Source organism: Mirounga leonina, unplaced genomic scaffold, assembly GCF_011800145.1.
Source record: "Mirounga leonina isolate KUSES-001 unplaced genomic scaffold, KU_Mleo_1.0 Mir_129, whole genome shotgun sequence".
Taxonomy (NCBI): domain Eukaryota; kingdom Metazoa; phylum Chordata; class Mammalia; order Carnivora; family Phocidae; genus Mirounga; species Mirounga leonina.
This window is the reverse complement of record NW_023270323.1, coordinates 20595161-20616797: the sequence shown is the minus strand read 5'-3', so window position 1 is coordinate 20616797 and position 21637 is coordinate 20595161. Positions and strand designations below refer to the sequence as shown.

The window sequence follows — 21637 nt, the reverse complement described above, 5'->3', positions numbered from 1 at the left end:
CTAAGTCATGGACGACCCCAAAGACATGCTGGCTATCGGTATAAATATTGCTTGTCCTCCTGATAGCTGGCATGCTCGGGTAAGGGCACGGAGCTCCGTCTGTTGTGTGGATGGAGCTTGGGGAAGGTTTCCTCTTTCGAGTAGGTCATCTTGGGTAGGAGTAGCACAGCCAGCTTGAAAATCCCCTTTTTCATTTCTACGGTATGACCCATCCATGAAGATTATAGATCAGGAATAGTTAAAGGAGTATCTCATAAATCAGGACGTGCTATCACAAAAACGGGCCATCGGTACCTTGTAGTCGCGGACTCGACCTCCTCAGGTAGAGGTAGTAACGTAGCAGGATTAAGGGTGTTGCAATGTTTAAGACACAGATGAGGCGGTGGACGCAGGAGGATCTCATAGGAAGTTAGTCTGCCTGCAAGAAAGGCTGAGTCAGTTCTGAGTTAAGAAGACTTCAGACAGGGTCAAATCTGACGAGACTGCCACTCGTTTTGCTGCTGTGTCTGTAGCCTTAAGACAGCTGGGATAGGCAAGAGCAACTGAATCAAGGTATGTGCTGTACTAGGTAATAGGCCTCTGTTTACTACCCTCCTCTTGAGTGAGCATCCCCAGGGCTTGATTATCCCTTTCCTGCACAAATAAGGTGAAAGGTTTTGCACAGTTAGGCGGCCCTAAGGCAGGAGGTTCTTCCACTGCTTCTTTCAGTCTCCTGAAAGCCTGCTCACATTTGTCTTCCCAAGGAAAGTGTTCAGGGACTGAAATTTTAGTAAGTTCATAGAGTGGGGTAGCTAATAGCGAAAAATTAGGAGCCCATCATCTGCAATAACCAGTCAAGCCTAGTCATCCACAGATCTGTCACCTAACTGTGGGTGTAGGAAATTCCTGGATTAGCTTAATTCTTTTGGGACACAGCTGAAGTCCTTCAGGGCTTAGGTAATGACCCAGGTGATGACCCGTGTGTAGAGGTAATTGTAATTTTCTCTTAGAGACTTTGTGTTCCTTTCCAGCTAACTGCTCTAGCAAATAGATGGAATCTTTTGTGGATTCCTCTTTGGAGGCTGAAAGTAGCAAGAGGTCATCTACATATTGCAAAAGGGTGGATTTCCCAAGGAACTGGAGTGTTGCTTAAATCTTGGTGAAGTGCTCAAGAGAAGTAAGAAAGGACCTCATGAATTCTTCAGGCATGACTGGCCAGGTAGAGTGTTGACAGTTCAAGTAAGGCAAATAGATATGGCTACTGGGGTCACCAGGGGTGTTGAAAAAGGCTGAACAAATCCACCGCAGTGGACCATTTGGAGTCTGGTAGAACGTGTGACAGAAGGGTGTTCAGGTTTGGAATGACTGGGATGGGGAATCACTGTCTTATTAATAGCTCTCAAATCCTGGAAAAATCAGCATCCTGTCCATGAGGTTTCCAGACTGGCGAGGTCAGGTGTGGCAGGAACTGGTACAAGGGGTGATTAGCCCTGTACCAGGAAGTTATTAGCAAAATAAAGAAAGGCTTGTTGTAGGCAAGGTCACCTTCCTTAGACGGAAAGGCTGTGGTTTTTAGCAGAGCACCTCAGCTAGTGCTCATCAGGAAACTCCACATGGACTGGTTTAAAATCCCACTCCTGGGACAGGCTGAACCGACAGTTAGGTTAGGTATTAAATCTTCGGGGGGCTTAACAGAATTGACTCCATTTCGGGCCTGTCGTTCCTTTTTAACAGATCTCAAAATTATGGATATATTGTCAAGTGAAAAAAACACTCCTGTTTCTCGCTCTATTAGTCTCAATTCTGGTCACCAAATGTGTGAGGATTTTTTTCCCCACACCAAGCAATTGTCTGATTCTCCAGACACCAGCTGGGTGTCCTACTACAATTTAACTCAAGTCTGTCACTATCTACCTGGAGTTGGCATCAGACCTGACAGGGTAAGGGCTCAGTCTCACAACCCTGCCCCCACTTCCGATGCCGATCACAAATCAGGTTCTCACCTGTGCTTCTGACCAGGAGGTCCCCACACCTCCTCCTCGGGTTCTGTCATCTGCATGAAGAACTCAGGAAAACAGCTTACTTACTAGATTATGGGTTTATTATAAAAGGAGAGAACTCAGGAAGAGCCAGATGCACAGAGCAAGGTATGTGAAAAAGGGTACAGAGCTTCTGTGCCCTCGCTGAGCACACCACCTTCCCCAAACCTCCACATATTCACCAACCTGGAAGCTCTCTGAACTCTGTCCTTTTGGGCTTTTATGGCAGCTTTAATACGTAGGCACGGGTTGATTACATCATTGGTCATCTGCGATTAATTCAGCCAGAGATTGCAGGATGGAGCCGAAAGCCGAAAACCCTCTCTTCACGTGGTTGTTTCCTCTGGCAACCAGACCCCATCCTGTGGCTCTAAAAGGGCTTTCCAAAAATCACCTTGTTAACATAATCTCTGTTGTGCTTAAAAGGGGCTAGTTATGAATAACAAAAAATTCTCCTTTTGCCTTTGTGGCTCTTATCACTTAGGAAATTGCAATGGTTTTAGGAGCTCTGTGTCAGGAATGGGAAGAAGACCAAATATATATGTCTTAATAAAAATCACAGTATCATACTTGTTAATCTCAAATAGGTTAGATTCCAGACATCTGGGCTTAATAATTGTCTAATTGCTAAAAAGTGTTGCTTCTCCTTAATACAAGGATTAAAAAAAAGGGTTGGGAAAGGAGAGAAAGTTGGACATCTTTTGAAAGCCTTTATACTCATCAACTCATGAACGTTATCTACACATAAAGTCCCAGATGAGAAGGAAGTGATTTAAAATGAGGTACTTTAAAAATAACCGACTGCTTTTATTAGGACAAGTATGGAATCAAACTTCTAACAGCTGACTGGGTTTTTTTTGTCTTTGTTTTTGTTTTAATGTGGATCCTCTTTTAGGAGGAGTTACTTGCAGACCTTCATGGAACCATTGCCTTTAAGGATTTCATTCTAAGCAGAGGCTATAGGATGCCAAATGTGAGTAAAGGGTCCTTTCAGAAAGACTGGCTGAGGGGCTCACAGGTGTTGATGAGACAGGGCCCTAACAAAAGCAAAATACAATTGACTCTTGGATACCACAGGCTTAAACTGTGCAGGTCCACTTAAATGTGAAAAAAAAATTTTTTTTTTGGATAAATACAGTACAATACTAAAAATGTATTTTCTCTTATGACTTTCTTAATAACATTTTTCTCTAGCTTACATTAATGTAAGAAGATGGTATATAACATATATAACATACAAAATACATGTTAATCAACTATTTATGTTATCAGTAAGGCTTCTCGTCAACAGTATAGATTATTAGTAAAGTTTTTGGGAAGTCAAACTTATACATGGATTTTCAGTTGAGGGGGGGGGGCTGGTGCCCCTAACCCCCGTAGTATATTGTTCAAGGGTCAACTGTACTTCTCATACCAGGACTCAGGCCCCTGGAAGAAAGGGCATGCTTTTCCCCAGACAAAGGCTCAGAGATGGGATTTGGCTTTTGCTTTTTTTATTCTGCCTCTTTGGTTTCTGCTCTCAGAGGTGCTGTCTTCCTATTCACTTACCTACCTTGAGTTTGGCCTTAATGGGACCAAAGTGAAAGGGGTCTATGTGCAGGGCATGTACCTTGCAAACTCTGTCACTCAAACACTCTGAAGTCTCTAGGAAGTCTTTGAGTGTCTTTTACTTCCACATCTAAGGACAAAGAGCTATGGCTTGGGTCAGGACAAAATGGAATTGAGATTCGCAATAGTGTTGTACTATGGGGTAAGCCTTGTGTGGAAACAGAACAGGGCAAAATTTCACTTTCCAGGGGCCCACCAGTATCTTCTGTGTTTTCCCCACTTTTTCTTACCTCCCATGTAGTTTCCCCTCTCTTAACTTGTAAAGCTAGCCCCAGCTGCTTCCCACGTGGAGCGGCCATGCTTGGAAGGCCACGTGCCACATGGGTGGGGTGGGAGGTTGGCAGAGCAGACCATTTTTAGCAGGAGGGCCTCAGAGCCTAGAGTTCTGTGCCCAGACCAGCCCTGTCACCACAGCAAGAAACCAGCTAGCCAGGCTGCCAGAGTTGTAGCTATTAAGTCATGCATTTATCCAGTGTCCTCTGTGTGCACATCCCATGTGTCTTTAGGAAGCCGTGCAGCCAACATGAAGTTCAGGAAATGCAATACTGGATTTCTTCTTTTCCATGAATGGCAGAGGGAGAGGAAGAGAATCCCAAGCAGACCCCCACTGACACGGGGCTCCATCTCACGACCCCGAATTCATGACCTGAGCTGAAAATGAGTTGGATACTCACTGACTGAGCCACCCAGGCACCCCTATGTTTATTATATTTTGTCTAATTACCTAATTGCACATATTATATATTTTATAACATGTAAATATACTTGAGCATAAATATAATTATATGATACATGTGTATATATATAAGTGTATATATATATTCCTCTTGCCAAGGACCATATATATAGGAGATATATATATATCTCCTTGTTTGCTGTTATAATAATTCAGTTCTGTCTTAACATTTTTTTAGTGGCAGAACACTTTTTAAAAAAATTTTGATTTGTCCCTTGTTGGTTTAATCCATTTTGTTGATGAACATTTAGTTCAATTTTGGGCAAAAAGAAGCACGCCTGACACACCGGCTGTACTCTTTTGGCTGCATTACCTAGAGAGAGATGATGCCCCTGACTACAGCTGAGTCCTCTGAGAACACCTGTCATTCAAAACCCTGGAATATATTTTCTTCCTTTATTCTTACATCCTATATCCTCTATTTTATCAATAATATTTTGACAGAGAGAGGAGGGAATGTATTTAGTATATATATTATATGTTTTCAATGTCATTATTTAAATATATATACGTATATGTGTGTATATATATACACATATATATATAAACATTCATTCTCTTTTTATTCACGTGAGGTCTGGATGCACTGTACATACACATTCATATATGTTACATGAGCACAGGTACTTTATACACATTCCAGTATCTGCTGCTGGATTATCTACTCTATTCATTACCCTCAGCTTCATTCTGTCTGCTACACAGATGGGTCCCAGGTTTTTAATAGAAGGGATGAGCAGCACGAGGCTTTGCTGAGCTGAGCTGGGCTGGACTTGGGCACAGAACAAATGGGAATTAGATTTAGGTATTTCTGATGCTGTACAAATAGCTTCCAAAGTCTCACATTTATCATGGCCAATTGTCAACACGGGATTTTGAGTACTAGAAGGATATATGTCAGAGTGTGAAATTGTGAATTTGCGTATGGTAGTGATTGTGGGCAGGACTGTACAATATTTGTTTGCCAATCTAATGAAGGTTTACTTTTTTTTTTAAAGTTCCTTGAGAAGATGTATATCAGGAAGGAACATAAATGTGAGTGTAATAAGACTTCTGTAAAATAACTCAAGCATAGAAGAATCTTGGAAAGATGATTAGACCAATTGTATTTACCACATACTTGGTTATTTCTCTGTCTCATTTTAAACCTTAAATAAAATTTATGAGTGTCCCATGGATATACATCTTTGACTTGGCAACATCCATAAAGTTCATACTTAATACTTAAAAACATTTCACAACTGGGGCACCTGGGTGGCTCAGTTGGTTAAGCGACTGCCTTCGGCTCAGGTCATGATCCCAGGGTCCTGGGATCGAGCCCCACATCGGGCTCCCTGCTCAGCGGGAAGCCTGCTTCTCCCTCTCCCACTCCCCCTGCTTGTGTTCCTGCTCCCGCTGTCTCTGTCTCTGTCAAATAAATAAATAAAATCTTAAAAAAAAAAAAAAAAACATTTCACAATGGCTGTCTGCTTCTGTTAATCAATATCTTACATATCCTATCAGTGGTGAGATCAATAGTCACACATAGTCTTCTCACACTTTTGTAGCATTGTCAATATTACATAGTTATATTAACTATTTGTAAAAAATAAATAAAACCATAAATAAAAGCAGAATTACTCTGGGGCACCTGACTGACTCTATCGGTGGAGCATGGGACTCTTGACCTCAGAGTTGCATGTTCGAGCCCCCCGTTGGGTATAGAGATTACTTAAAAATAAAATCTTAAAAAAAAAAAAGGCAGAATTACCCTATTGCACTTTCCCATAGTATTATTTTCCCTGGTCTTGAGTGAACACCACCTTTATTCTTTCTTTCGAATATTATTTTCTTTAATTTTGAATAAAGCTTACTCAAGTTTTTTCCCTTTTTAGGCATGTTAGTCTTGATAATAAATGTGTACCTAAAGATAAGGTCATAAGTCATAAAGTTTAACGGAAATTCAAGATGATATATATTTTAAAATTAATTTTCCAAAAATTATTTCTTGTTAAAAAGGTTAATGCTCATGTTAGGAAAATCAGAAAATATAAACTAACAGAATATAGAAATTATGACTAATTCCTACAAAGTCAGAAATAACCACTCTTCACTCACTGGAATATATCCTTCGAGATCTTTCTCTATGAAACCCACTCTGTAAAATTTAATCAAAAAGGGAATTTATTAAAAGAATACTGAGTCCCAAAGTTTTGTGAATGACTGCATCTGTCTTCAAATACAAAATCTCTGGGTGATGACCTTTCATCCTCTGGGTCTGTCACAATTTCATCTCAGTAATCTGCTGGACTGACTACATAGCAATTGTGCTGTGAACGAGTCTTTGCCATGCCCTCTGTGAGGTCACTTTACGGTGATGGAGTACATGACAGAAGCATGAACCCCATAGTGTCAGCCCATTCCTGTAAAATTAGTTACTTAGTGAGAGCCAATGTGGGGTGGAATACCATGGTGGTGAATAAGCATTCAGTAAATCTATGAATGTTGGTGTGGGCAGAAGTTTGTTAAATAGGAACACAAATCCAAATCCAGAAAAAGTAGCTATTCCAGTAAAGCCACTTTTCTCACAATTCCTTAATGTTTTCAACGCATCGCACATGCCCACTTTGTTCATGAGATCACCAGGCACCGTTGGAGTGCCTGGGGAAAGACATAGGCTGACATGCTAAGGCTAGGTTAGCCTTTTTACGTGATTACTGAGCACTTCCTCTACAGCGGAGACCTTCAGCAGGTGTTCATGAAGAACCAAATATCCTCATACTCTAGAGGATCCGTTCTGAGAGATCCCCTGAACGCCTCTTCCCCAGACATCTTTGTTACCATCAGCCTTGCATTCATGACCTTCCCAGTCCGGCTACCCAGCTACACCATCAGTTTCTGTCCAGTACAGGCGATATATGCACCCCAGGCCATGTCTCCTTTCAGACAAAGTGGTCAACGGGATGAAATGCTAAAAATTCTGCCTACTGGAAAATTCTCCTCAGTTGTTCTTCAGGGCCAGCCTTGAGTTGGACTAGAGCGTTGTGGCACTGCCATCGTCTTGGGCAGGTTGTTTGTTCAGTCCCCTGGGCTTCGCGAGCATCCCTGGGTCAGATGTGTAGGCGGAGGAAGAGCAGCACTATGGTAGGACTGAGCACGCCATGCAATCTGTCGTGTCTTCCATTTCTGCTCAAGCGCAGTCCTACACAGAGAACTTCCACTTGATCGTGAGAAGCCATATAAGTTGGTAATTAAACATGTGGACTTTGGGTCCAGAGGGTCTGGGTGCAAACCAAGCTCTGCTACTTATGAGCTATATGACTAGGTGGCAAATCACTTCTCCTCTCTCTGTATCAGTTTTCTCAGCTGAAGCAGGGATAATAGCAATAATAACAGAACTGCCTCCCAGAATTGTGGTGAAGATGAAAGGAAATGTTACAAGTAAAGTGCATGGAACAGTGCCTGGCACACAGTACAGACACACTAAATGTTAGCTGACTTGATGTCTTGGTGGATCAGATGACCCCGAGTTTACAATGGGCATCAGTCGCTTGGTTACCTAATGGCTCATGAACAGGCTGCTGTATTTATTGGTGCCAAGCAACAAACCAAGATTGGCCTCTCAAAAGGAGAACAGTTATATGCCACAGAGTTCACGGCTGGGCTGCAAACCCCTGGGGGCCTGTGCTCCGCTTTGCCTTCCTGGACGTGCCAAAGCGCCATGCGGCAGCCCTATCTGCCACAAGCGTTTCAAGTACACTGGATTCACTGGATCAGAGGGCAGAGCTTCCTGGACCGGCTACAAGCCTTCTCTTGCTTCAAGCTGCCCTCAAAGCTGTTACCTCTCAGCTGACCGAAGAAATGAGCTGAAACAGCACATCTAAATCTGGCTTCAAACTCCAAAGAGAAGCGCAGGTAGCGTACCATTATATATTATTTCCAACGCCCAGATAGGAGATGTAAGTAACTTCAAGACCATAGATACTAATAAAATGTTGTTAATAACTACAGCGTGATAAGTTTTTGAGTTTTTATTACCTTTGTTGTTAATGTAATTTATTTATAAGGATATTTAAGTTTTAATAATGACTGTGTTTACCAACCAGCTCACGAAATTCCTGAAAATTTCTCAATTGACTTTTGTGATCTGGTACAGACTGTCTCTAGCACATTACTGATGGCAAGATTCAAGGCTAGGAAAGATGTTAGGGGTGAAGAATGAAGAGAATTGGCTACCCCAACCCTCCTCCTGCCCACCAGTTACTCTCTTTAATCTGTTTAAATACTTGACCTTAAATATGCATGTGTTTTTGAAACTCTGTAGTGTTGAGTATTTTCAACTTACATAAATGTTATTGTACTAGAAATCTTATTGTTTCTTACCTTTTGTCACCCTCATGTATTTAAGACTTAATTATGTTGCCATGTGTAGCTCTAGTTCATTGGTCTGTCTACTGCGTAGTATTTCTTTTTTTTTTTTTTTAAAGATTTTATTTATTTATTCATGACAGAGAGAGAGAGAGAGAGGCAGAGGGAGGAGCAGGCTCCCAAGGAGCAGGGAGCCCGATGTGGGACTCGATCCCAGGACCCTGGGATCATGACCTGAGCCGAAGGCAGACGCTTAACCATCTGAGCCACCCAGGTGCCCTACTGCATAGTATTTCATAGGCATCCACCATGTTTTACTTAGCTATTTCCCCACGATGGGCAGCTAGGTGACCTTAAACTTACTGTTGCCCCAAATAACACTGTGTGTCTTGTGCAAAATTTTCCCTGGGCCGAACATGTTCAGGAGTGGGATTACTGTGTCATGGGGTATATGAATACTTAAATTTCACAAAATTCTTCCAGATTATTCTCCAGATTGTTTCTACCTGTTTACTCTCACTGGCAACATCACATCTTCTTTCTAATATTTGGATGTAAAATGGTATAATATCATCGTTTTAATTTGCATTTATCTGTTTACCAGTATTCCTGCACCTTTTTGCTAGCCATTCATTTATTTAACTAAAAATTACTGTACATGCCTTTTATGTTCCAGGCACTGTTCTAGACCCCAGGGAAAAGCATCCCCTATTCATTTTACATTGGAGTTTATGTTTTTGTTTTCAATTTTTGGCAATCTGTCGGAGTTCATTATAGATCCACACTTTTTTTTAAATTTTTTTTATTTATTTGTCAGAGAGAGAGAGAGCACAAGCAGGGGGAGCGGCAGGCAGAGGGAGAAGCAGGCTCCCTGCTGAGCAAGGAGCCCGATGTGGGACTCGATCCCAGGACTCTGGGATCATGACCTGAGCCGAAGGCAGGCGCTTAACCCACTGAGACACCCAGGCGTCCCCATAGATCCACATATTATTCCCTTGTCAGTTTTAATAACACAAAAATCTCCCCATCTGGATCTGTCTGCTAACTTTGTCTATGGCATCCTTCAATGATTAGCCTTATATTGATAAGGTCAAGAAATATTTTGGCCTCCTGTATTATGCAATATCACAGTGATAGTCTCCTGGATTTTGTTCAATTAGCTATTAGTGGTTTTTGTAGTTTTGTAGTAGTTTTACCATTTACAGGTAGTGCTTTATTCCATCAGGAGTCCACCAAGTTGTAATCTAACTTTCTTTCAATACAGTGAGCTGGATTTCCCAACACAGATTTCCCTTTTCTCTAAAGGCTTCATCATTTCACAGAAGAGATCTCCGCATTGAGTCTATTCTGGAACTAAGATGAGTCAGAGGTTTGCAAACATTTGCAGTTAGAAAATGTCCCTGTGAAATCTGAAACTGGGCAGCTCCCATGTGACTGCTTTGCAGAAAGGTTTGGCTTGTGGTTCATGTTCTGGGGAGGAGCAGAAGCCGGAGGCTTGACAGCAGCAGACAGGTGCTGGTGGTGGTGAGTACAGCTCCCTGAGGAGGCGATGGCTTGCGGAGAGAGTGATTATAAATTAGGAACAAGGCTGAAATTCATTGTAAATGTTGGAATACCACCCAGAGGCATTCTCTGGTGTCACACATCCACATTTGCACCTTCACCTCTAAAATGTATGCTTTGAAATTTGGACATGGTTTAGTAGTCAGCCGTGAGGATTCAGCATAGCTAGAGTTTCAGAGCCTGGGTCCTGGGAGGTCAAATACTGGGTTCAAAGCCCAGCTCAGTCACCCAGCAGCTTTTTGACCTTGAGTAGCTTACATCTCTCGGGGCATTACATGAGATCATCCTTATAAAGCACTTAGCCTAGTGCCAGTATACACGGGGTATTCAATGAAAAAAGGAGAGTTAAAAGGCCTCTTAGATAATAGACTTTGTATTCCAGGGAACACAAAGAATAAATGAACTCTGGCCCTCAAGGAATGTATGATCTAGTATGGGGATGAGATAAACTACGAAAATAATTATACCAACACAGAAAACCTATTTTATTTCTAAGACAGTTACAATATGTAATTCTTTTCTTCGAAGTCTGCCAACATATCAGTTTGAGGGCTGGGGGCTGGGGAATGGGACTGTGGGCTGGGGTGAGGTTTCATGGAAGTTAAGTGGCTTCTAGGAAATCTCTAGACTAATGAGTGAAGGTTCCAGCGGGAGAGTCCCAGTTTGGCTGGAGTGCAGATCAATGGTAAGAGAATGGCCTGGAGTGGTCCTTGGGACTGTGTCATAGAGACCTTGAAGGCTACAGTGGGGTTGAAGTTAATCTGGTAGACCCAGGAGATGCCCTGTGGGGAGCTGCTCTGTAGGAGGATTAAGTCTGGAGTGGTTGCAGAGTGGATCACAGCCAGAGGGGAGGGAGGTGTAGACAGGAACTGGGAAGCAGTTGTCTGGTCGGCTGGACAGTTAGGTGGGGTCTGAGTGGGGGTGAGGGCCCTGGAAGGTCGGGGAAGCTCGGAGCACAGCAGAGGCCCAGGACTGAAGACTCAACATGATCCAGGAAGGACAGGTCTCCCAACAGGTGATCTCTTCTCTCAGTGGCGATTTCCTCTGCTTTCCTTCAAACCTCAGCTGGACCTCCTTTCTCTCACTCAGCTGATAACGTCCTCACTCCCTGCCTCCTTTGTACCTCAACTGTTTCTTCTGTTCATTCTTTCCTCTTTGCATGCCTGTTTCCTCTCCTTCATTCATCGCAGGCCAACCCTTCCCCTGGTGTTTCGGAGCCACCTTCCTCTTCCCTTATGGGATTGCCATGAAGCTTGTCCTCACATCTTCAGGTGTGGTCTTAGCCTTAAAACCAACACTGCCAGTTACTTTACCAGCAAGATGGGTTTGTTCCGGAATAGTAGAGAATTGCAATGTGAAACAATCAAAGCCAGCAAAACCAGAGGCTAGTCTGAAGAACAAAGAAGAGGAACACCCTTTCATAGAGGAAAGGGGGGCAGCTGGGAGGTCTATTAATAACAAAAAGTCCATTGGAGGAAACTGGGAAGTGGAAGCATAATGGCTTTTCCTTGGCTGAGTTGTGACAGTCTCATTGGCGGGACTCTTGCCGCGGAAGGAGAAACATTTCTTCCTCCTGCTGGGCTAGTGCCATAGGCGCTCAAATAGAATCACCGCTGGGTCCTTCTCTTCCTGTTGCGTCACCAGCTGACTACAGGTGGTAGGCTGAGAGAGCTCCCGCTTCTCTCCTCCCGACTCCATTTTAAAGGAGGTTTCCTTTTATTAATTTTCAGTCTTCACTGGCTCTTTCCTCCTTACAATCATGCCCAGGTAGGTCTTTCTTGGTCTGAGAGAACTTCCTTTGGACCTTGTTCTGGTCTTAAGGGACACTTCTATTTCTCTCCTACCCCTTGCCTCCAGATTTCCTGAGAGAAGGCTAACCTATGAAAGTTGGACTTCATAGCCTTCCCCCCATTTATACCTCAGCCTTCCAAAACAGAGTGCATACCCTCACAAATACTGAAGTCACCGAAGACCTCGTATAGGTCAAATCCACCCATTTCTTTTTAGTCCTCTATCCTCTTAAATTCTGCTGAGCGACACCCCTGTTCTCCCCTCCCCACCACCTTCTTGCACAGACTTTGGAAACAAGTCTCCCTATTCTCTCTCTTCCCTAACTCTTCCGTCCCATCCTATTTAATCCCCTGGCCTTGCAAACAAAGCTGCTTTTAATTGTTTTGTCTTCATCCTTCCACACACAGGAGGGAGAAATCTTTTCTTGCATGAAGTTAAAGAAAAAAAATAATGTTACATAAAAGTATACACATACATATAGATATATTAACATATATAAGTAAAAATAAATATAACTGGCCTTTAGAAGTCCATCATTGACTCCCTAATATGCATATTGGGCATTTTTAAGTTACATATATATGATATATATATATATGACACATATAAAACCTTAAAATATCCACCCATATCTATATCTATTATGACCCCTAAAATGTAATATAAAGACATAATAGCAACGTAAGTAGCCATAGGGAGGCAGCTTTCCAATCTGTTTTCTTGATATTATGCCTATGGCTGAAGCACATTGATTTCCCTTTGTAACGTTAATCTCTACCACAGATTTCACTGTCCCCTCTCTGTGAGGAATTTCCAATTTCTCATTAAACAACATGCCCCCAGTTCCAGCTGCCTGCTCTTGGCTCAAGTTTAACACATCCCAGCAGAATGCGTCATCTTCCTCCCGCTTCTACTGAACCTGCTTTCCTTTTCTGTTTCCGTCTCCCTAGGCTCAAAGACTTCCACATAAAGGCAACACTATTTGCACCCATATAGTGATAAACATGGTACCGTTAGTGTGGGAAGCATGTTTTTAGATTATGTAGCCACAAACTTCCAAGAAATATGGTAGTGAGTGGAGTATTGCTTTTTTTTTTCTTTTTAAAGGAGCAACACAGAAATCAATGAGTCAACATTTAAGTTTAGAAAAGCCAAAAGGAAGGCCAAATAAATAATGTTCTTTTAAAATGTTGCATGAGAAAGCTGATACAAAGTAAAAAGAATTCTGATGGGTGGAAAGAACTGTATCATTTATTGGTTATATGTTAATAAATAGCAATTGATGACAACAGTAAATCTTTACTAAGAACCTTCTAGTTATTAGAAATGGATAGTGGGGCTTGCCTTCTATGATTTTACAGATCCTCTGGGACTTCATTTGTGAGCACATTGATAAAGAAACTTTGAGGGGCGCCTGGGTGGCTCAGTTGGTTAAGCGACTGCCTTCGGCTCAGGTCATGATCCCAGGGTCCTGGGATCGAGTCCCACATCGGGCTCCTGGCTCAGCAGGAAGCCTGCTTCTCCCTCTCCCACTCCCCCTGCTTGTGTTCCTGCTCTCGCTGTCTCTGTCTCTGTCAAATAAATAAATAAATCTTTAAAAAAAAAAAAAAAAGAAACTTTGACCAATGAGCAGCTCATAAAGTTATCAGTGAGGAAATAAAAAGAAAATGTTCAAGAATTTTCATACTATTCATAAAACCACTCTATTGGCTTTAGAATTTGTAAAATTCAAGGACATCCTATGTCCTTGTCCTATGTCCTATGACATCAAGTTTTACTTTGACAAAAGGAGATAGAATAATTCTAAAATTTTCTACAAAATTCTATTAAAAAATAGATCTATAATAGTCTTATGACTTACGAATGAATTAGTAAGACATTCATTTTCTTAAAAATATACCTTTGATATCACTTTTTATTATTTTCAACTTACTGCAAGATTTTTTTTTTTTTTATCTTAAAGCTGCCTGGATTGAGATGAATGGGTGGTTGCTAGTGGTTTTAAATTTTAGAGGTCTTAAAAAGTTCATCATTGACTTCTAAATAGTTTAAGACATGAAACCTACTTGACAGAAAAAAAGTAGTGTCTACATTGTGCTAAAAAATGCAAATAGAACCTATATGAAGAAGATGGCATTAAGCTCTAGCCTGGGAATACATGGAGCTTTTTAATTAATTAATTAATTAATTATTTTTTATTTTATTGTTATGTTAGTCACCATACAATACATCACTGGTTTTTGATGTGGTGATCCACAATCCATTGTTTTCATATAACACCCAGTGCTCCATGCAGTACGTGCCCTCCTTAATACTCATCACAGGGCTAACAAATCCCCCCTCCCCCCTCCCCTCTAAAACCCTGTTTGTTTCTCAGGTCCATAGTCTCTCATGGTTCATCTCTCCCTCCAATTCCCCCCTCCCCATTTTTCCCTTCCTTCTCCTAATGTCCTTCGTGCTATTCCCTATGTTCCACAAATAAGTGAAACCATATGATAATTGACTTTCTCTGCTTGACTTATTTCACTTAGCATAATCTCCTCCAGTCCCGTCCATGTTGATGTAAAAGTTGGGTATTCATCCTTTCTGATGGCTGAGTATACATGGAGCTTTTAATCCATTCACTCAATCTGTACTTTTTGAGGGACCACTCTGGGAATGCTCTAGGTGCCAGGAATTTAGCAGAAGACAAAGGACAATAAACCCTCCTTTCAGGTAGTTTATCTGAGGATAAAGAAAGAAATCAACCAGAACAAATCATGGATATTACAGTGTATTAGAAGTGATGCCCTAGGGCGCCTGGGTGGCTCAGTCGGTTAAGCATCTGCCTTCAGCTCTGGTCATGATCGGATCCAATTCTGCTTCTCCCTCTGCCCCTCCCCCCACTTGTGCTCTCTCTAGCTCACATTCCCTCTCAAATAAATAGATCAAATCTTATGGGGTGCCTGGGTGGCTCAGTCGGTTAAGTGGCTGCCTTCGGCTCAGGTCATGATCCTGGGGTCCTGGGATCGAGCCCCACGTCCGGCTCCCTGCTCAGCAGAGAGCCTGCTTCTCCCTGTCCCTCTGCCTGCCACTCTGCCTACTTGTGCCCTCTATCTCTCTGTCAAATAAATAAATAAAATCTTAAAAAAAAAAAGATCAAATCTTAAAAAAAAAAAAAAAAAAGAAGTGATGCCCTAAATGCTATGGAGAGAAATAAAGCAAAGAAGGTTATAAGGAGGAGGGGGTTGTAATTAAATTGGGATTATCAGGGAAGGGCTCACAGGGCAGATGAGCCTTGTGCAAACACCTGCAGAGGGTGAGTGAGAAAGGATAGCTGTCTGGATGCATGTCTGCAGACTCATCCACTCATCTTTCCGGGCCCAGGACAAGCCCCCCAATTCCCCTGCTTACTGAAATCGCCACCTACCAATCTGGAGTGGTTTGCCTAGGTCTCCAAACCACACTAGCGCCGGCTTCAGATCACACGTGAGAAGCTCCTGAGGAAGCTGCAAACTAACAAGGTCTTTTTGTCATGAGCTACAGAGCAATTGGACGGTCCTGGGCAGAGGCTCAGGGGATGTTTTACCAATGATCCCGACTGCTGCTTTGGCGAGTAGCCTGTAGGGTCTCCAGGGTGGAAGCAGGGAGCGCAGACGGAGGTGACGGCAGTAATCCAAGTGAGAGATGCTGGTGGCAGACCAGGGTGTCACAGCAGAGAAGTAGAATTCTTCATACCGTAGTTTGAAGAAAGAGTGGCAGTTTGCTACTTTCTGCCTACTGGGAGAGGGGAAGAAAAGAGAGCGGAGGACGACTCCAAGTTGTTGGTGTGCCAGCCCTGGGGAAGGATGTGGTCGCCACTCCCTCCGAGATGAGGGAGGCGGGGCAAGCAGCGGGCCTGGGGAGAAGACAGGGAGTCAGACCCCAGGGAGCTGGGGTTGAGCTGTTAGCGTCCAGGAAGAGAGGCCCAGTGCCGTCCCCCACCGTCGCCCTCCCCCCTCCCTTAGGACCGTAGGAGTTGTGACCCGAGGGAGGCTCGCACCAGCCCTCCAGGAACCGGGTCAGGGGCTGCTGTGTGCCTGAACATGGGGCACATTGGAACGATTCGCCTTACCAGAGGGAGCCATTTTACTGGTTATTCCCAGGCGGTATTAGCCAGCTGTGGCCTTAGCAGCCGGGTGTAGAAATGCGCTTCCAGCGAAAGGCTCCGGCTGCAGACACAAACGTGGGAATTAGCAGCTCGAAGCCGGTGTGTAAAGCTGTCAGATCAACAGAGTGAATTGAGAAGACAGTGTGTCTAATTCTTACTTAGCTCCCATGGTGGGTGGCTTGTGAGGATCAAATGAAACACATACATTACCTGGCACACAGCGCTTAACAGAGAGGGTTGCTGTTTTTTATTAATAAACCCATTTGTAGGAGTTTGTCCCTGGGCAACATCCAGTCCAGACAAGGGGGTACGCGTTTTGCACCCCCCCCTCCCCCCACACACACAGGTCGAGGAAGAAGCAACGGCTGGATGTGGTTGAGATGACTGGCACGGATAGATGGCTGGGTCTCAGGCCAATCCTTTCATTTTACCAGGGGGTGGCGGAGGCTGGGGGGAAGCTCGGCGCAGCTAACCGGCGGCCGAAAGGGCTTTCCCCGCCCGCCGGCCGCTGTGCTCCCCGCCTGCCCCACCCGACCCGGCCCGCTACCCCTCCAGCCAGAGCCCAAGCCCGCGCCTCCCCGACGCACGTCGGCCTCTCCAGCGTCTAAGTTCCCGGAAGCCCCGGTCCGTGGCTGCCCGCGCCGCGGCTGACAGGCCACGCGGAGGAGGCGCCGAGGTGCCCGGCGCAGGCCGAAGCCGGAGCCGGCCTCCCCGGCAGCTGGAGCGAGAAGGAAGGGCGGCGGGGCAGGGCCCGGCTGGCGCGCGGCAGCGGGGCGCACTTGGGCTCTCTCCGCGCGCGGGCCACACGGGGAACGGCGCACCCATGCACCCGCCAGCCACGGGCGGGGTCGGGAATGAACACGCTGGAAAAGGAGGCGGTCGAGTCTCCGCCCGGCCGGAGCCTGGGGCTGCAGCCCCGGGGCGGGCAGTGGGGCGGGGCTGCGAAAGTTGAGTATTAGTCGCCGAGGGCTGGGCTCCGCGCAGGAGCGCCGGCCGCCGGGACCGTAGAAGGCTGGCGCGGGCGGGGTAGGTGTGGCTCTGCCTGCGTGACCCGAGCCCCGGTCCCGGTTGCCGTTGCCTCCCGCAGCTGCAGCCTCTCAGCCATGGGCGCCGTCTGGTCCGCCCTGCTGGTCGGAGGGGGCCTGGCCGGGGCGATTTTCGTGTGGCTGCTGAGGGACACGGGGAAGGAGAGCGACGCGGAGCAGAAGGACGCCCCTCCTGGGGACGCTGCGGCTCCGGGAGGCGATCAGGATGGCGCCGGGGGACTGAGCCCTGGACCTTCCAGGCGGGAGCTGGTCACCAAACCAGGTACTCTTCCTCCCACGTCTCGAGGGCAGATCTGCCAGGGAGCTTTTGAAGTTCGCCGAGGGAGGAAAAAAAACCCACCTGGAGTTTTTCTCGCGGCCCCTCTCCGCGGACTAGCCTCGTCTGCCCGGGGCACGACCCTCCCCACGCCTCGCATTTTCCCCGGTGCGCACGCGCCGGGCAGGTTTTTCGCCTCACGGAGGCCCCGGAGGTTCCCTTACCCATCGTCCGAGGGCAGCGCCCGGCAGAGTCTCTGCGCCCGGCGCCCGCCCGGGAGGACCTGTCTGGCCCCTCCGGCCGGGGCGGGGCAGGCGGGGCGGGGGCGGGGGTGCGGAACGGGCTCCTGCGCTTGGCGGCGCTTGGCGCAGTGCGGGCGGCTGCAGCGGCGGCGCCCCTTCCGGGCCTTACAAAAGGAGTGCTTAGGTTCAGGGGGATCCTACAACCCTCTTCAATCTCCGACCGAGCAGGGACACTTTCTCAGTCCCAATCCCATAACTTCACGTCCTCCCATCCCTCACCCCTTGGAAGAGCCGGGTTTGGGAACACCCAGGCTGTGAGCACCTCCCGCTATCTGGACGCTTCTGTCAGGAAGGCAAAGTTCAGGTTGGACTCTGGTCGTGACAGCCTCAGCTGAAGCCTTAAGGCTGCATGCTGGCCACCCATTTCAGAGCTATGGGCCCCGACAGCACAGGGTTGTCTAATACCCCGGGAAGGGACCTACGTAATAGAGGACCCGACACCGATGAGTAGAATTGACATCCAGGTTTGTGTGTGTACATGTTAGCAACTGTGTACTAGCCAAAGTAAGAGCACTGGCAGAAACCCTTAGCTTTCAGTGCCCTCCCTTGGCCAGCTGCCCATGCCTGGACTCCAGCCGAACGGTGAAAATGACGTCTGGGAACTTTATTTTTAGTGGAGTATGTGTTCACGTGTAACCATTTGAAAATCTGCCTCTGTGCTTTTCCTGGGATTGGTTTGGGATGAGCAAAGAGCTCATTTATCTTCTTCTGAAAGCCAGCCTCATGTTTTAGGTTGGAAGACTGGGAATTCAGGGTAATATTTATGTCTCACAACTCCACCATTAAAAAGAGGTAATATATTAAACAAGGCCAACCCCCAACCCCAAGAGAAAAGCCCCATCTTGTGCTGATTGTATGACTTTGGAGATTTCGATCTTGTAGGGAGCTATTCGGAATGTCGGTAAGGTGGCCAAGAAGGAAACTGACCCTTTAGGGAGCTTGGATTGTGCAGTGTCAAGAACATTTTTTTTCTTTTTTAAGTATAAAATGGGAGGGGATGTAAAAAGCCTACCTTTTGTTGAAGAGGTTCCTGCTGCATATGGGGTTGGCAAGGAGAAACCAGCCCTCTCTCCCCACCACCACCCCCAATTCTTGCCCAGCAATTCACTGCCGTCCTTTGTATCTGCCCAGAGCAACAGCAGCTGGGGATCTGCCCACATCTGTGAGAGCTGATCCTCGGTCTGCATGCAGTTCCTAGGAGTACAAGTGTACCCTTAGGGTCTGTGGGGTAGCCACGAGGATCTTTGCCCCGAAGGTGGAACAGCAGTTTTTGATGATAGAAGCTGAACAACATGGCTGCATGCCACCGTGGCCTGGACTGCGGAGATCAGGGACCAGGACAGGGTTACAAGGCTGCCTCTACAACTTGCCACTTCATTTACACTCTTGTGTGGGCACCCTGATGTGCCTTTTATTGCTGGATATGCATGCATATTCTTAGAGTACACTGTTGGTTCAGTTAGTGTCTGAACTCCGTAATTAAGTACTTATTTTGAATCAAGATGGATTTTGTGAGCTGCAGGTAGATTAGTGGTGAAGTCTTCAATAACTAAACCTATTTTCTCAGCCTTTTTTCTCACAAGAACTGCCTAACACTATTAACATTTTCCCTTTGGTTTTTTAGAGCATCTTCAAGAAAGCAATGGATGTTTGGTTTCAGAGACCAAAGGCCATGGTAACTTACAGGATGCAGCATGGAGACTGCAGAGTCCTTCTGGAAAAGACAGTGATTGTGACAGTTCAAGAGAGCATGTTCCTTCTGGACAGTTTCCAGACACAGAATCTCTAGCTACATCGGAGACTGGTAACTCTCGGGGTTACTCTGAAGTTTCAAGAAATGAAAGCCTTGAATCTCCTATAGGAGGATGGGGATTCCAGAAAGGACAAGAGGCACTTGCTAAAGTAGCTTCCTGTTTTGCAGAAAAGTTGTATTCTAGCAACCTGGTCATTGACAGAGCCAAAGAAGTGAGCCTTGCACAGTTGAGCAGTCAGGACCGGGCCGACAGTGAGGACTGGGAAGTGGTGTCCAGGCACTCATCTTGGGGAGATGTCGGTTTGGGTGGCAGTCTTGAGGCTCCAGTGTTAAGCCCAAACCAGGGAATGGACTGTGACAGAAGCACTATTATGGAACCAAGAGGTCAGGAAGTGGATGTGAGCCGAAAAAAGATAGCAGTGGTGTCTTCAGGGTCTCAGCGAGTCAGTGTCCGGTTCCAGGTGCATTATATCACAAGCACTGGGACGCAATTCATTGCAATAACTGGAGACCACGAGAGTCTTGGGAGGTGGAAGGCCTACATCACACTCCAGCGTAGCAAGGATGGGTTCTGGTTTCGTTCTGTGCCCCTGCCCGCAGATACGGTGGTGGAATGGAAGTTTGTAGTGGTAGACAATGGGGAGATTACCCGCTGGGAAGAATGCAGCAACAGGTTCCTCGACACTGGCCACGAGGATAAAGTGGTTCAGAAGTGGTGGGGGATTCACTGATTCAGTGTTTCAAAGTACCAGAGAGGCTGTTGCAGAATCTGGAAAAAGCTAAGTTTGTGGAGCACATTGAATAATTTTAAATAAAGGAAGTAGAACTCCAAATTTAGCCATCAGCGTTGTTTCAAATTTGCCAGTGGTTTTTGTCTAATGTGCAGAAATATATATATGTAGGTAATGCTTTCAGTGAGCGTGGCCTTTTTTCCCCCATGGCATTGATGGGTGGATTTTTGCTGATCCATCATTACACTTCAGGGCTTGGTCCTCTTGGGGCATGACTTGGCCACGCCTCAGGTGTGGATTGGCCAGGACACACACACACCACCCAGCTGCACAGGGTTCAAGCTTGAGCCTCTGGCTGATCCTTAAGCCCAGGAGTGAAGCAAGCCTCATTCGAAAAGAGCTGCTTTCCTGTTGGTACAACTGGAGAAACTCTCTCTTTACTACATGCACACTTTATATTTAAAAATAATTAATGCCATATGCAACTGTGATCAGAGATATCTGGTCGCAAATATGACTAGCAAGGATGTGAAGACTTCCCAGTGTTTTTGTTTTGTTTTTTTTTGCTTGATTTTACCTGCTAGCTGTGGTTTGAAGGTAGCAAGTAAGTTGTTGTCTTAATGATGGCAAACTGGTGTAGAAACAAGGGGCCTAGTCAGAGTGGGTCACTGGGAGGAGCCCACGAGGAGAGGGAACAGGAATGCCATTAAGGTGTAGGCTGAGTGAGGTGTCCTGCATGATGCTCCTAGAGGCCTGGGAGGTCCAGGTACAGCCTGACTGCAGGGGGGGACACAGCCGTCATTTACCTCTAGGGCCTTTGTAGGACTGTCTCTCCCCTTGCCCCTCCTCTCTCACGGGTCTGGACTGACAGATAGACTGGTCCATAGCAGTCATTTCTCCTGCCCTCTCCTTTCAGACCAGTAGCTATCTTGGGTAACAAAATTATAACAGGACAGTGATACAGAAGTACATCTTTGTTCTGAGAAGAAATAAAATATTTAAACTTTATTGTAACTGAACAAATAAAATCTGAGTTTTAATATCTTTATTGAGTCTCTGAATTACTTGTCTAAACCTTAGTACCATAATAGCTTAGATGTAAAATAAAATAGCAATATTTTCCTCCACTAATAACAGACATGCAGAAAAAAAGCAAACATCAGAGGCAAGAGGAGTCCATTTTTCTCCTCTCTTTGGAGAAAACGTTTTAGATTAAAAAAAAAAAAACTTTACCTTTGTTTGGAAGGACATTATGCATGCCTGTACTTGAATTTTTATGTTAAAACAACTTGTAATAAGTATAACATCTTTTGGCGAAACACAGCATTTAATCCTAGTTACAGGTGGTCTTTGCTGA

General features: G+C 45.4%; 2 protein-coding genes and 1 long non-coding RNA gene across 13 annotated transcripts in view; 2 read left to right on the top strand and 1 right to left on the bottom strand.

Moving 5' to 3' along the window:
• FAM47E (family with sequence similarity 47 member E) overlaps positions 1-5540 on the top strand; it is a 60297-nt gene extending 54757 nt beyond the window's left edge. For all 3 annotated transcript variants that reach the window (XM_035004758.1, XM_035004759.1, XM_035004757.1), the window contains 2 exons: positions 2914-2991; positions 5361-5540. In XM_035004758.1, the coding sequence (XP_034860649.1) occupies positions 2914-2991; positions 5361-5426 (144 nt within the window). In that variant the 3' untranslated portion in view covers positions 5427-5540. The remainder of the gene's footprint in view (positions 1-2913; positions 2992-5360) is intronic.
• Positions 366-17795, bottom strand: LOC118010429. 8 transcript variants are annotated; one of them, XR_004679204.1, is made up of 4 exons: positions 16780-17286; positions 16157-16253; positions 15473-15940; positions 366-418 (listed from the first exon to the last, which is right to left on the bottom strand). It is a non-coding gene; the product is annotated as an uncharacterized LOC118010429 (long non-coding RNA). The 8 variants fall into 8 exon arrangements; XR_004679203.1 differs by lacking the exon at positions 366-418 and adding an exon at positions 12320-12481; XR_004679200.1 differs by lacking the exons at positions 366-418; positions 16780-17286 and adding exons at positions 14588-14787; positions 17719-17795.
• STBD1 (starch binding domain 1) lies at positions 7980-21328 on the top strand. Of its 2 annotated transcripts, none has more exons than XM_035004761.1 (3): positions 7980-8256; positions 17280-17500; positions 19421-21328. In XM_035004761.1, the coding sequence occupies exons 2-3, from the start codon at positions 17296-17298 to the stop codon at positions 20278-20280; spliced, it is 1065 nt and encodes a 354-aa protein (XP_034860652.1). In that variant the 5' UTR covers positions 7980-8256; positions 17280-17295; the 3' UTR covers positions 20281-21328. The 2 variants fall into 2 exon arrangements, with proteins under 2 accessions (XP_034860652.1, XP_034860651.1); XM_035004760.1 differs by lacking the exon at positions 7980-8256 and adding an exon at positions 10217-10233.
• Positions 21329-21637: the final 309 nt, after the last annotated feature.